This window comes from Eleutherodactylus coqui, chromosome 7 (assembly GCF_035609145.1).
Source record: "Eleutherodactylus coqui strain aEleCoq1 chromosome 7, aEleCoq1.hap1, whole genome shotgun sequence".
NCBI classification, from domain to species: Eukaryota; Metazoa; Chordata; class Amphibia; order Anura; family Eleutherodactylidae; genus Eleutherodactylus; species Eleutherodactylus coqui.
The window spans coordinates 122,505,346-122,520,449 of NC_089843.1; the positions used below are offsets into that span (position 1 = coordinate 122,505,346).

Sequence of the window (15,104 nt, forward strand, 5' to 3'; positions counted from 1 at the left end):
GTTAAAACCCACTTCTCCCTCCTCCTCCGGGTTATCAGCTGCAACTAACAACTGAAAACAGTCCTGCTTCTGATTGATTACAGAAGCAGGCTTTAATCCCCGCTGTAATTTTACATACGGCTGGGCTTTAAGCCCAGGACCAAGCTCCGTATATTTACAGTGCTTGGTCTTAAATGGGCTAAATCAATTTAAAACTGGCAGATAAGTGTTTTGGGGTTAGCCCCCTTATCAGTCAGCTGGGCAGAACATCACTCTTTGGGCTGAGGGATATGGACCCAAAAGCGCTGCTGGTACGAGAAGGCTTGGGATGCCAGTGGTGCAGCTATTTGCTCTTCTTATCATTGGTAAGAAATAGGTTTTAGGTTCTCCTTTCTGTGACTGTGGTGTCTTATCATGGCTAAGTCCCAATTATTCTGCCTGGCTCATGTACTCAGTGCAGCAGATGGCTTAGCTGGAAATTGCAATGAAGGCCATTTCGCTGTCCGTAAAGTTGCTTTCAAAACATTCACAATTGACAAAAACATAGATGGATTGGAAGCTTTGTATAAGCATATAATGTTCTCAAATCATAAAAAACATTTGTTATACATCTATAGCACAATCTGTACACACATACCTTGAAGTTCACTTATAGAAACATGGCAGAAATCACAGGATACATCTGGGAGAATATAGTGCTCAGGATCACCAATTTCGTAAACTAATTGCTCAGCAACAGTGCCAAAAGAGATAAGTCCTCCAGTATCCCGAGGCTTGGATATGGTGAACTTCCCATCGGAGGTGCACTCCACTATTGGGAAGCCAATATTATGCCTAGTAAGAAAAGCAGCAAACCACACTTTGGTTTAAAGAAAAGGAAACAAAACATTTTAATGTAATGTGAGTAAAATCTATAGAAAATAAATGAGAACATAAAATATGGCAACAATTTCAGCAGAATACTTTTTAATGTCACAAATAGAATGTTTAATAAACACCAAAAGCTTTAGAAAGCCGTACTATACAAAACCGAGCCCAGTGATGCCACTCATCCAGCTGCTTCCTCACTGAACTCTTTTCAAATTTGTCAGAATCAATGTGTTGCTTAAGATCTGATGAAGGCACCACTATGCTGCAGAAACACGTAATGAATAAAGCATCTCCATACCACCTCGTTGTTTCAATGACTAATCTCGGCAGTGCACTAAAACTCCTGGGTTCTTTTTTCTCCTTTCCATTCCACAATCCTGTATGGAGGCTTAGATACCTTCCAATCGCAGGGGAAACAGCAGCAGAGATATGTCTACTGTCACGAGTTGCGTCCGCCCATTGTCAGAGTTGCGTCCGCCCATTGTCAGAGTTGCGTCCGCCCATTGTCAGAGTTGCGTCCGCCCATTGTCAGAGTTGTGTCGCCCATTGTCAGAGTTGTGTCTGCACAATTCAGCCAAATCAGCAGCATTATTTATACACTCATTGACAAAAAAAAGTGCACCAATAGGGAGTTGTAAGAAAAATTCATCCGATTCCATTCATGATTGTAATGATGACAGAACATTTAGAGTAAAAGGATACGTTTATTGGGGAAAACTGCACAATTCAAAAGGAAGCTCTCATACCCAGTTGTGCTGCCTCTAGCCTGGATACATGAGATACGGTTACGCATGAAGGCATACAGACTCCATATGTTATCCTGCAGAATATTTGCCCACAGATGCTGCAACTGGGTCTCTAGATCCTGCAAACTCATAGGCTGCTGAAGCTGGCGTCACAATGGGTCCCACAAATGCTCAATTGGCAATAAATCTGCCGACTGCACAGGGCGAAACAGTGTAGCAACCTGGTGGAGGCATTCCTGGGATAGCCATGCTGTGTGCGGCAGAGCATTATCCTGCTGAAAAGTTGCCTTTTGGAAGCCCTGCCATGAGAGGAACACATGTGGCCACAGGATTTGCTGAACATATCACTGAGCTGTCAGTGTCCCCAGATCACTACTAGGGGTGACCGACTGTCATATGCGATGGCCCCCCAGACCATCAGACCAGCAGTGGGGGCAGTGTGCCGCTCCACAGCAAAGGCAGCATTGAAGCGCTCACCATGAGGCCTCCATACTGGAGTACAACCATTGTCGGCTTCCAAAGGGAACCAGGATTTGTAGCTGAATACAATATGGTTCTAGTCCATAGCAGTCCAAGTTTCTTGTGTAATCGTTCTTTTCTATCCCCGTGTGTCTCCAGTCACTCCTTTGTATTCCAGGTGTGGTAAGACTTCTCATGCACGCACATCTTACACAAGGACAACTTTCTACAAGCCCAGTATCATACTAGGAGAATTAGATTGCAAAATAAACATATTCACAAGTAGTCATGAATTTGTGGTAGTAGATCATTTATAGTCCCTATGCAGTCTTTTAAAGTTGCATTCTCCTTGGTGTCAATTGACAGCCTATGTTTCTGATATCCCTGTGGGTGAAGTCATTTGGTCAGACATGGTCATGTTGTGTACACTGAGCTCCGGATTCTGCAGCAAATCCAGCCCATAGAAAGATATGAGGAAACATGATTTCCTGCCTACGAGCGTTTTCCGCTCGCGGAGGAGAAATTGCAACATGCTGCGATTTTGTTTTGGCTACGAATGGCAGGCTTCCATTAAAGTCAATGGAAGCCATTCGCCCCACGGCCATTCTTCAATAATCATTGCAGAATGGTCGCAGGAGCTGCGTCATCACCATAGCGACGGCGCGGCATTCTCTGTACCGTGCATGTGTGCCAGTCGGTATATCAACAGCACAGGAGGAAGATGGCGGAGAGGTACATGGGGGCCACCAGCCGGGCACCGGGTTGAACTATGCTACGGGAATCCCGCATGCGGCGTTTGACCCACCTGTGTGCATGCGCCCTAAGGCTGAACTGGACTTTTGGTGTGTGGGGGTCTATCCATTAGACGGTCCCCTTGCACCAGGTGAGTCCTCACCCTTTTTTAAACATTCTTTTTTCTTATTGTTGTACACTGGACTATTATCTTCACAGGAGCGCAGTCTTATAGATATCTTTTATAACTACATGCCAAGTTTTGCAGCAATCTGACATTTCTATCTATATGGGTACATTATTTGCTTTGTCAATGCGTTTATTCGGAGCACATATATATTTTCTTGTGATCACTATATTATGGAGCACTCTGTTAAAGGGGTTGTCCCGCGCCGAAACGGGTTTTTTTTTTTTTAACCCCCCCCCCCGTTCGGCGCGAGACAACCCCGATGCAGGGGTTAAAAAAACAACCCGCACAGCGCTTACCTGAATCCCGGCGGTCCGGCGTCTTCATACTCACCTGCTGAAGATGGCCGCCGGGATCCTCTGTCTCCATGGACCGCAGGGCTTCTGTGCGGTCCATTGCCAATTCCAGCCTCCTGATTGGCTGGAATCGGCACGTGACGGGGCGGAGCTACACGGAGCTACACGGAGCCCCATTCAGAAAAGAAGAAGACCCGGACTGCGCAAGCGCGGCTAATTTGGCCATCGGAGGGCGAAAATTAGTCGGCTCCATGGGAACGAGGACGCCAGCAACGGAGCAGGTAAGTATAAAACTTTTTATAACTTCTGTATGGCTCATAATTAATGCACAATGTACATTACAAAGTGCATTAATATGGCCATACAGAAGTGTATAGACCCACTTGCTGCCGCGGGACAACCCCTTTAAATTTGACATTGAGCCTAATAGGGCCACATCAATTACCATACTAGTGAACAAAAACCCTTCCTTATAACAGCTGCGTATAATTATAAAATTTGTCAGATAAGAATATTAGGAAAAAACTAAACTCAACCCTTTGCAATCCAATTTTGGCTTCAGGGTTTCCTAGGGGGCTTTCTCTTTCTGCCATTATACAATGACGCCATCTGCTGGCTAGAGCCAGTACTGCAGTATGGGACATGCTGGAGAGGTCCCTGACAACAGAGTGGCTAGTAATATACAGTAAGAATACCCTGCCAGACGTCTTCCGACATCGGAGCTGCACAGGCTTCAATCAGAATGTCTTCAGACGTCAGACAGTGGATTGGAAAGGGTTAAAATCCCATATCTTACTGACATTTATCACATATTTGGTTAGCAGTGTCTGGTCAAACTCACCCAGGCTTTAAAAAACCCAATGGATTCGTCTGTTGCTATAAGGCGATACATTTCCGCGCTACACTAAGAGTGCTGCTACTGATAAACCAACAACAGCTTATCTACGGACACGTAAAATAAACTTCATAAAGCAGCAGCGTCCGCACTGTAGCTACTGTATATTACAGCAATACTGCTGATCCAAATATGAGCAATAGAATTCAAAGACCAATTTCCACCCCCGTGTTCCATTTCTGGAGCAGAGGAACAGAAATCAATTTTAAGGTTTTTTTTTTTTTTTAGAAAAACAGAAATCTTTCTATTTATTTCTGTTCCATTTCTTCACTTTTGTTTTTCCAACTCAACAAATAAAGCCGTCGGCTGCGCTACTTGTTCTGTTTGTAAAACAGAAGTGAAAGGAAATGCAATTAAATGAAAACATTTCGGTTTTCGTAAAAAAAAAAAAAAAAAAAAAACAATAAAATCAATGGGAATAAAATGTAAATGCTTAATTGCGTTTGATTTACGTTTCTCTGCTCCAAAAATAGAACGGGGGAATGTAAGCCCTTATTCTGCATTAATGAGACCTGATATGCTGCAGATTAGATCATGTTTTAGCGCTTATTTAGATGACCGTATATCGGCCGAGTATTCACGCTGGACGATATACGGCGTCCCTCTCTGCAGGAGGCTGGAAGAGCCGGGAGCAGAGCACTGAGCTCCCACCTCCTCTCCGCCCCTCGGCACAATTTGCAATGAGAGGAGGTGGGGGAGAGCTAAGTTCCGGGACTTAGCTCCGCCCCATCTCGCCACCTCCCATTGCAAATAGTGTCAAGGGGCGAAGAGGAGGCGGGAGCTCAGTGGTCAAAAATGTATATTCAAAACTTGTTTGTCAAAGAGGGACAAAAAACCCAAAACAAAATGTAAATGTTACATTATACAATTTTTTTAGTCCTTTCTGCTCTCCGCATGTTCATTGTGCCAGAAGCCCATTACCTTACCTGCTGTCTTCAATAGTACTGTGCACGGCTACATACAGTGTGACCGCAGGATTAAATGGTCACGTGAGTGGATTTGTATTGCGGATTCCGCGAGGATGTTCTGCGGTAAGACGCAGGCATTGAAAAACATTCATTTTTCGTTCACTCTTGTGGATACAAATTGCGTATTCCACGAGCGGAAGAAAAATTGCAGCATGCTCTATTTTGCTGCGGAATCTGCATGGACAGCCTCCATTGATGTTAATGGAGGCCGTCTGACCTGTAGCCCATACGGAATTAACATTGCATATGGGCTGTGGGTACCAGAGTCATCGCTAAGCACTGGCCTAGGACATACAAATGGACAAAACAAAAACTGTACTGCATATGACTGCATCCACAGTTAAGTTATAGGGGGTACACAGGATCACCGGCCGGGCTCACAGTCGGAATTCGACTTGCTCTTGGGAGCCCGGCGTAAAAGCCTGATATTCTGTAGTGCAATAGGGGACTGAAATAATGAGTCCTCGGGCACTAAAATCCTCTGAATGGAATGTTCACGTTCAGGTGGTTGTTATGGAACACAGAAAAATCAATAATTAGGTCCCAAGGAGTCCTTGTGCAGAGGGGGCTTGGAGACACGATCACGGTCGTCTGTGCATACAGATCACGGTTATCACATACTACAGAATGATAACCTGTGCCCCTATAGTAAGGCAAAAAGGAAAATTATATAGCAAGATGTAAAGTCTTTCCTCCTCCTAAAAAGTATGCACCTAAGGCCTCATGTCCTCGGGGAAAATCAGGCCCGCCGCGGATTCTTCATGGAGAATCCGTAGCAGGTCCCTCCTGCCCCGCGGACATGAGGCTAAAAAATAAGAATAAACTCACCTCTCCGGACGCTGCGGTTCTTCCTTCCTTCCCGGTCGGATCTTCTTTCTTCGACCCGGCGGATGTGCTCGGCATGCCGGAAGCGTGCCGCGCGCATGCGCCGGGCACATCCGCCGGGCCGAAGAAAGAAGATCCGGCCGGGAAGGGAGGGAGACCTGGTACGGGTGTTCCGCGGATCCGGACGGCTTCCATAGGCTTTAATAGAAGCCCGCAGGAGCCGTCCCCACGGGAGACCCGCACTAAAATGGAGCATGTCTGGATTTTTTACCGCACGCGGATCTGCACCTGAAAGGAAAAATGACGTCCGCAGGTATTTAACTACCTGCGGGTGTCCAATGCATCCCTATGGGCACGGATCTGCGTGCGGGAAAAACGCTGCGGATTTTAAATATTAATTTACCCGTGGACATGAGGCCTAACCAAACCCATGCACACCAATTTTAGACATTCAGTGTGACAATGACACAAGCTGTATGGGCATCAGGCATTAAAGGGGTAGTTTGGAGACAAGCGATTTTTCCAGTTTTCACTCATTCACTGGGGGGTGGGGGTGGGGACACTGATTGATCCGTGGGAGCCCGATCGCTGAGACTCTGACTGATCCCCCCAGTCACTGCTGGATCGCTGCTCTGACCGCTGTAATACCACAATAAATGCAGGACTGGTCATTTCAATGGGTCGAGGGGTGAAAACTGAAAAAATGCCCCATCACTGAGCTGTCACTGGCTGCAGCAGCTCAGGGGTATGTCTTTATGTAAAGTCCTCTTTAAAGTCCAGACTACAGGAAGCTATATGGGAGGGAAATGACCAAGTGGGGTCTCTATGGGTAGAAACACATGGAGGAAAAAGTAAAAATAAAATCCTCATAAAAGTTTGAAATAGACCACTAAATATAATAGAATCTACTGAAAACTATAACGAAGGCAAGTAGATGAAGCAGCAAATCACAGTAAAGTAATTATTATGGGGGCTGTAACTACCGTATATACCGGCGTATAAGGCGACGGGGCGTATAAGACGACCCCCCAACTGTCACCTTATACGCCGGTATACAGTGGAGAAAAAAAAAAAAATTCATTACTCACCTCCCACGGCGTTCTGTCGCGCTCCGGCAGGATGTCGCTCGCTCTGGCAGGATGTCGCTCGCTCCTCGTCCCCGCCGCAGCATAGCTTTCTGAATGCGGGGCTTGAAATCCCCGCTTCCAGAAAGCTAATACACACGCCGGCAGCCATGACAGCATTGAATGGCTGTGATTGGCTAAAGCACACGTGGCTTCAGCCAATCACACTATTCAATGACATCATTGAATGGGTGTGATTGCGAACACGTGCGCCTTCAGCCAATCACAGCCATTCAATGCTGTCATGGCTGCCGGCGTGTGTATTAGCTTTCTGGAAGCGGGGATTTCAAGCCCCGCATTCAGAAAGCTATGCTGCGGCGGGGACGAGGAGCGAGCGACAGCCTGCCGGAGCGAGCGACATCCTGCCGGAGCGCGACAGAACGCCGTGGGAGGTGAGTAATAAATTTTTTTTTTTACACTTTTTTTTTTTTTTGTATTACCGGCGCATAAGACGACCCCCGACTGCAGAGCAGATTTTTCGGGGTTCAAAAGTCGTCTTATACGCCGGTATATACGGTATCTAGATATAAACTGGGAAGCCGAAATCTGCAGATCTCAAACTAAAGATAACTAAAGAGAATTACCCTTCCCAACTTGTGCAGGACCCAACTAGAGGGATGGCCATTTCAGACAATATTAACCAACAGACTTACCAAACAAGCAGCATGCAGGTCGGGGGCACCGAGAAAATTTGTCTTTCAATATGTTGTTTTGTTGGGGGGAAGTGAGAGGGGGCACAAAAATACTGAACTTTAGAAAGGCAAAGTTCATCAGTATAGAGATGCCCTTAAAACGTATTTACTGGGGCAATGTCCTCAGAAATAAGAGTACAGACAATAAATGGGAAATGTTTAAAACCATCTTAAATACTGACTGTGAGCGGTTCATACCTTACAGAAACAAAAGGGTTAGGAATTGGAGGAAACCAATGTGGCCAAAGATGTAAAGGGGGCAATAAACAACAATAGTACAGCAATTAAACTATTAAAACAAAAAGGCAGTAAAGAAACACTAAAAAGCTATAGGGAAAAAAATGAAATGATGTAAAATGCAAATAAAAGCAACAAAAGGTGGAAACAGAGAGTCTGTGCCGAGTCCTCCAAAGTGAGACACTCTTTGTAGCAGCACTTCGCACTGGCTAATATAAGGGTTCCTGAGCGGCAGAACCTCCCTTTATGACAGTCATACCAAAAGAATATCTACATGTGCTTTATCGACTACATCAAGGCCTTTGACTGCGTTGACCATAACAAGCTATGGCACGCCCTACTAGAGCTAGGCGTATCGGCACATGTAGTCAAGCTAATCAAATCACTTTATACCAATCAAGAAGCCACTGTCAGAACACAGTATGGGGGGGGGGGGGGCACAGATGGGTTTGAGATCGGCAAAGGCGTCCGACAGGGCTGCATCTTCTCGCCCTTCTTGTTTAACCTATATGCAAAAGTGAACATGCGGGAAATGGACCTAGACGAATTGGAAATCAGGGTGAAAATAGGTGGAAGAAACATCAACAATCTCCGTTCCGCAGATGACACAACTCTGCTTCAGAAACAGAAGTAGGTCTGAAGCAGCTGATATGCAAGATTAAAACTGAGAGTGAAAAAATGGGCCTCTGCCTGAATTTAAAGACTAAAATTATGACAACTGCAAAAAATGGCCAAATTCAAATCAAAATCGACAATGAAGCCATAGAATGTGTGAAGACTTCATCTTTCTTGGCTCAAAAATTCACCAGGATGGAGAATCTATGCCAGAGATAAAACGTAGGATAGCATTTGTTGCAAGAAGTTTTTGTTTTCACGGAGATCTGGTTTAGGCACTATTTTGGATTTTCCTCCAAGCTTTCTCTAGTACTGTTGGGAATGTCTATTGAAGTATTGTGCTACCTGTTGCCCCTGTTTGGCAATTAGGGAGGGCTTTGATTCCTGTCTTGGCTGTGGGCCTGTGCTGGTTATTCTCAGTCTTCATCTGATGGTTGGTGGAATCAGAGCTGGATCTTGGCCTCCTATCTTTCCCTGCTCATGTCAAGCTAATTACTGTGGTTATTGGTGGTAGTTGTATTCTTACTTAGTTCTTTACTTCTATTCGAGATAGGGACAGTGAGTGGCCGAGGATTGTGATCGGGTGCGTTCTTACCAGGACAGGACTTCCGCTATAGGCAGGTATGGTCTCTTATTCTGAGTCATATAGGGAAAGTGCAATGCTAAACATGCACAAAATCTGGAAAAGTAGGGATATCGGCAGAGCAACTAAACACAGGATAATGCAAACCATAATTTTCCCCATTGCTATATATGGATGTGAAAGCTGGACTGTGAAAAAAGCTGATAGGAGGAGTATGGATGTGTTTGAGCTGTGGTGCTGGCGAAAGCTGCTGCATATGCCCTGAACGGCGAGAGTAACAGAAGTCCTGAATCGTATAAGACCCAATTATATCACTGTAGGGGAAGATGGCTGGACTCACATATTTTGGCCATGTCGCTAGAAAACTCTATAATGCTTGGACAGATCAGTGGCAAAAGAGAAGACCCGGCCGCCAAAGGACACAATGGCTGATACTGGCATAGATCTCACACAACTGAAAGAAGCAGAGCAAAACCGAAAAACATGGAGGGAGGGAGCCTTTAGGGGATGACTAAACGGCCAACAACAACATATTAAAACTTGACAAACTAGCTGCATGGGTATACTAAGGATAAAGTAACAAAAATTAAAAGCACTTCATGGAGATGGTCTGGTCTGCACCATATAGTGGTGGACACAATTGGGTTGTTGACCTGACTAACAGCAGGAAGCAAATCTTGCCAAACTTTACTAGTTACTGTGTAAAGGCCCGTTTAGACACAACGATTATCGCTCAAAAGCCGTCTTTTGAGTGATAATTGTTGTGTGTAACTGCACTGACATCGTGCAGTTTTCGTTAAGCCGTCGCTCATCGTTGTCTTTCAGCATGCTGTAAGAGAACGATCAGCCTTATGAGGAGTTCACATTGGGATACAGCTGATACTATTGTTTCAGCTGTATCCCGCTCCATGAACACAGGCCGAGTATGAAGAACAGAGCGGTCCAGCTGTGTTCTGCATACCCTGCTCAGAGTGCTCGGCTGTATAACAGCCAGGGGCTGTGAGCGGGGAACAGCTGGATGCAGAAGACAAGCAGAGCCACCCCGCTTGTTTTCTGCATCCTCCACTCAGAGCGCTCGGCTGTATAACAGCTGGGCGCTCCGAGCAGAGAACAGCTGGATGCAGAAGACAAGCGGCTCCGCTTATCTTCTGCATCTCCCGCTCGGACTGCAAGGTGATCGCTCAACGTTTGAGCGATCACCTTGCATTGTAAATGGACACAATGATTATTGCTCAAAAGGCGTTCAAAAGACATCTTTTGAGCAATAATCATTGTGTCTAAATGGGCCTTTACTGTGCAGTTAGACATCATGTAGGGACTCATAAATGTGACATTATTTACAAGTCGCTAGAACAGATCTGCTTGCTTTCATCTCTTTGAATATAAAGCACAACAGACCGGCACATGAAGAAAAGTAAAAATACACCAAAGTATTTCTCTTTCGCTAGAAGCTTTTTAGGTCATGTTGATGAATGCCTGCTGAGATAGTTATACAAGGACCTGCACAAACTGCAAGCACATTATTTGGTCAAGCATTTAATGTAGGTTTTATTATGGCATGCAAATCCAGAGACCTGAATGCCACGGTACATGCGGGAACAAACAGTCTGTGCGCTTTTGCCTCACAAAATCTATGAAATACTTAAAATCTATTATTAAGTGGCTTTATATTTTTCTACTCTTCCCAAACAATTATTTATACTACCATAGATTCAATCTCCCAGCACAAGTAGTATAGATATTTTTTTTCAACCTCTTCCCAACCATGAGTGTATGAAGAGGGCTCAGTAGCCACGTTCGCTCCATGGCTGCCAGCTACCCGCTGTTTCTGTCAGCCAGCAAAAACCGTTGGAATCGGAGTCAATTAAGTCGATAAAGCCCTGCTTGTTGTTCCCCTCGAGGACGCTGCCAGGCGAAACATGTCGGGTGGTTATAAATTAGATTTCAATAGGGTTTTGGTGGTGCTGACCTATTAATTTCTACATAGGCTTTAGTAAGATGGCCATCCAGGCCTATGTTTTAGTGTATATATGCACAATTACATATATGATACTGACTGATAACTGCTGTCATGCACGAATGCCTATTAACATCTCCTGAAATGTTGCCGACATGTCAACACGCTTGTTCCAAAAACATCCTGTAGTTGTCCTCTATGGCTGGGTTCACAATGGGCGCATCTTCCACAAAATCTCTGCACAGACCCTCCACACTGTAATTCTGCGGCATTAACAGTGGCAGCAAGGTGGAAAGAATCTGTATAAAACCCTTGCAGGAACTGATCTGTAGCAGAATGCCGACTGCAGACATTACACTACAAATCCGCCCCATGTGGGCCCAGTTTATAAGCGGACACTATGGATTAATAAGGAAAAGATCAGCACTTGTGGATGTATAATACTGCAGAACATTTATTCTACCATCGCCGAGAAAAAGACGATGATCAGATAACTGGAGCAGAAAGGAGGATCCTGGAAGAACTGCTTTAAAATAATACGAAAAGTAGGTGATACTATAGATAAAAATGGCAGCATGAATGAGCATTTATCCAACTTACCAGTCAGGGACAAGATGCCAGTCAGTGTATATGCCACCAGTGCACTGCGCCCCGCATTCAATAAGGTGACCAGCAAGACTGTCAAAAACAGGAGACAGATTAGATGACTGCACTTCAAAGATTAGATGTCGAATGTGAAGCAAACCTTTCCTATTCCTTGTAAGCTGAAGGGTATAGAGACACGTCTGCAACTATTACTTCTGTACCATTTCAATTTAACTCTAAATACAAAATGTAACAGCTGCGAAAATAGTCTTGTTTAACCCCTGAGTGACGGCGCTATCGTAAAACTACGTCCTGCTGTTGCAGGACGTGTATGGAGGGAGGTAGTGCTGCTATCTCCCTCCATACAGCACAGGCGTCAGCTGTTTATTACAGCTGACACCCGCGGGCAATAGCCGCGCTCGACGGTTCGGACGATCGCGGCTATTAACCCTTTAAATACCCCGAACGCTGTTCGGGGGTCCCGCACGGCCCCCCTGCGGTGAGATCGGGGGAGCCGTGGAGGTGTCATGGCAGGCGGGGGCCTTTAGAAAGGCCCCAGGGCTGCCTTAGCAGACTGCCTATCAAGCCATCCCGTGGGGGTGGCTTGATAGACTGCCTGTGAAAAAGCAGTATGACGTAATGCTATAGCATTACGTCATACTGCAGGAGCAATCAAAGCATCGCATGTTAAAGTCCCCCAGGGGGACTTTAAAGTAAACAAACAAACAAAAAAAAAACAATAAAGTTTTTTTTAATTGTAAAAAAAAAAAGTTCTAAAAGTTTAAATCACCCCCCTTTTGCCATATCCATTATTAAAAAATCTAAATAATAAATGAAAAATATGTATTTGGTATCGCCGTGTCCGTAAAAGTCCGATCTATCAAAGTAGTGCATTATTTTTCCTGCACGGTGAACGTCGTCCGAAAAACAAAAATAAAGAACGCCAGAAATACACTTTTTTAGTTATCCTTGCTCCCAGAAAAAACGCAAATAAAAGCGATCAAAAAGTCGTATGTATTCCAAATTGATACTATCGGAAACTACAGGACATCCCGCAAAAATGAGCCCTTGCACAACTACGTCGACAGAAAAATAAAAAAGTTATTGCGTGCACAAAATGACCGCAGAAAATAATTGAAAAAAATTAAATATCTTAAAAAAAAATACAAGTACTACAGCAAAAACAATACTATATAAGTTTGGTATCGTAGTAATCGTACTGACCCATAGAATAAAAATATCAGGTCGTTTTTGTTGCGGTTTGTGCGCCGTAGAAACAGGACGCACCGAAAGATGGTGGAATGTCGTTTTTTCTTCCATTTCTCTCCGCTTAGAATTTTTAAAACGTTTTTCAGTAAATTATATGGTACAATAAATAGTGCCATTGAAAAATACAACTCGTCCCGCAAAAAACAAGCCCTCATACAGCGACTTCGATGGATAAATAAAGGAACTACGATTTTTTAAAAGGGAATAGGAAAAAACAAAAATGGAAAAAAGCAAAAAAGCTCCGGCACTAAGGGGTTAAAGGGGTATCTCCATCTTGGTTTTTCATGACCAATATGGGAAAACCCAGCACTCTTTTCCAACCACCTGGCAGAAAGACCCGAGAGTGTCAGATGAAGTAAATGGGAGCTACGGAAACAGCATAGCGCCAGACAAATAAGGATACATTTTTAACAAAATACTTTTTCAAAGTTGCTTCCTTTTATGAATTTCACATACATTAGAGCAATAAATTACTGCAAATATGTATATACCCCTAAAGACAGTGATCAAAGTATATATCTGCCAGTCCTATGATGTGATCTCATTACATTAGCCCTTAGTTTTAATATGATATACTTTAGAATTAATTACACCAAGTTGCATTGGTCAGACACATATGATAGTGATCAGAGGCGTAACTTGAAGCTCCTGGGCCCCAATGCAAACCTGTAACAGGGCCCCCAAACTATAAGGCCTCCTTCACACGGGCGACAAAGTCACGCGATTTTGTAGCATTGCTACGATGCTACAAATCGCATATATTAGAAGCCCATGCTTTCCTATGGGTTCCTTCACACATGAGATGTTTTGTAGCATGCTACAAAACGACACACAAACCTCACAGGTCCGGCGATATGCCCGCAACACGCGAGGTTTTGTAGCCCATGTTTCTCTATGGAGCCTTCCTCTCTGTTGCATCGCATGAAAACGTGGTTTGCATGCGATGCGGTGCAACTTTGACAGTAGCAGATGATACAAAGTCGCGTGATTTTGTAGCGTCACTTGTGACTTTGTAGCGCTACAAAATTGCGGTATTGCTGCGAGAAAATCGCAGCGATATCGTACGGTGCATGCAATATCGCTGCGATTTTCTCACAGCGATGCAGTGTTGCCCGTGTGAAGGAGGCCTAATGCTTTATTCATAGTACTGGGCTCCCTATATGGAGGAGAGGGCTTATGGGCCCCCTAAGGCTCCTGGGCCTGGGTGCAACCGCATCCCCTCCCCTGCATTCTCTATAGTTACGCCCCTGATAGTGATGTCTATGCTTAAAAGGGTTTCCAGCAATAGGCCCAATACCCACGGACAGATTTTTGCTGCGGAATTAGCGTCCAGACACCAGCCGGGAATTCCACAGCAATGTCCATCCATAGCATGCAATGCTAAATGACTCTTCCCTGCACGCGAGCAGAAATCACTTGCAATATCTGCTTGCGGAGGAAGAATCCCAACATACTCTATTTGGTACAGGAAATCCCATGGACGGCTTCCATTGCCGTCAATGGAAGCTGTCCGATCCGTGGTGATTTCACGTCAATTTTGAAATTGCCACGGGTCAGCATCATCACCGGTGCGTCATGCTCTGCACTGCACATGTGCGCCTGCTGAGACACTCGCGACGGATCCGGACAGATGAGTATGGGTCTCTGGCTGGGCACCGGGTCGGATCCCGCTACTGGAATCTGAGCCAGCCGTGTGCAGGAGGCCTTAATGTTTTCTTATTTTAGCATAAACGGGGAAAGGCAGTCTTATTAATGATGAATAGAGATGAGCGAGTATACTCGCTAAGGTACATTACTCAAGCGAGTAGTGCCTTAGCCAAGAATCTCCCTGCTCGTCTCTAAAGATTCGGGGGCCGGCGCCGGTGACAGGTGAGTTGCGGCGGGGAGCAGGGGGGAGCGAGGGGGAGAGAGGGAGAGAGAGATCTCCCCTCTGTTCCTCCCCGCTCTCCCCCGTCGCTCCCCGAATCTTTAGAGACGAGCGGGGAGATACTCGGCTAAGGCACTACTCACTCGAGTAATGTGCCTTAGCGAGTATACTCGCTCATCTCTAATGATGAACCTTTTTCCCCTCCACTAGTTAGCAAG

The 15,104-nt window shown here is 45.1% G+C and overlaps 1 protein-coding gene across 1 annotated transcript in view; it reads right to left on the minus strand.

Annotated features, from left to right (window-relative positions):
- LOC136572750 (uncharacterized) overlaps positions 1-15,104 on the minus strand; it is a 67,791-nt gene that overhangs the window by 33,699 nt on the left and 18,988 nt on the right. Inside the window, exons 9-10 of the mRNA XM_066573610.1 lie at positions 11,766-11,843; positions 617-813 (exon numbers count right to left, since the gene is read on the minus strand). Coding sequence (XP_066429707.1) covers positions 617-813; positions 11,766-11,843 — 275 coding nt within the window. The remainder of the gene's footprint in view (positions 1-616; positions 814-11,765; positions 11,844-15,104) is intronic.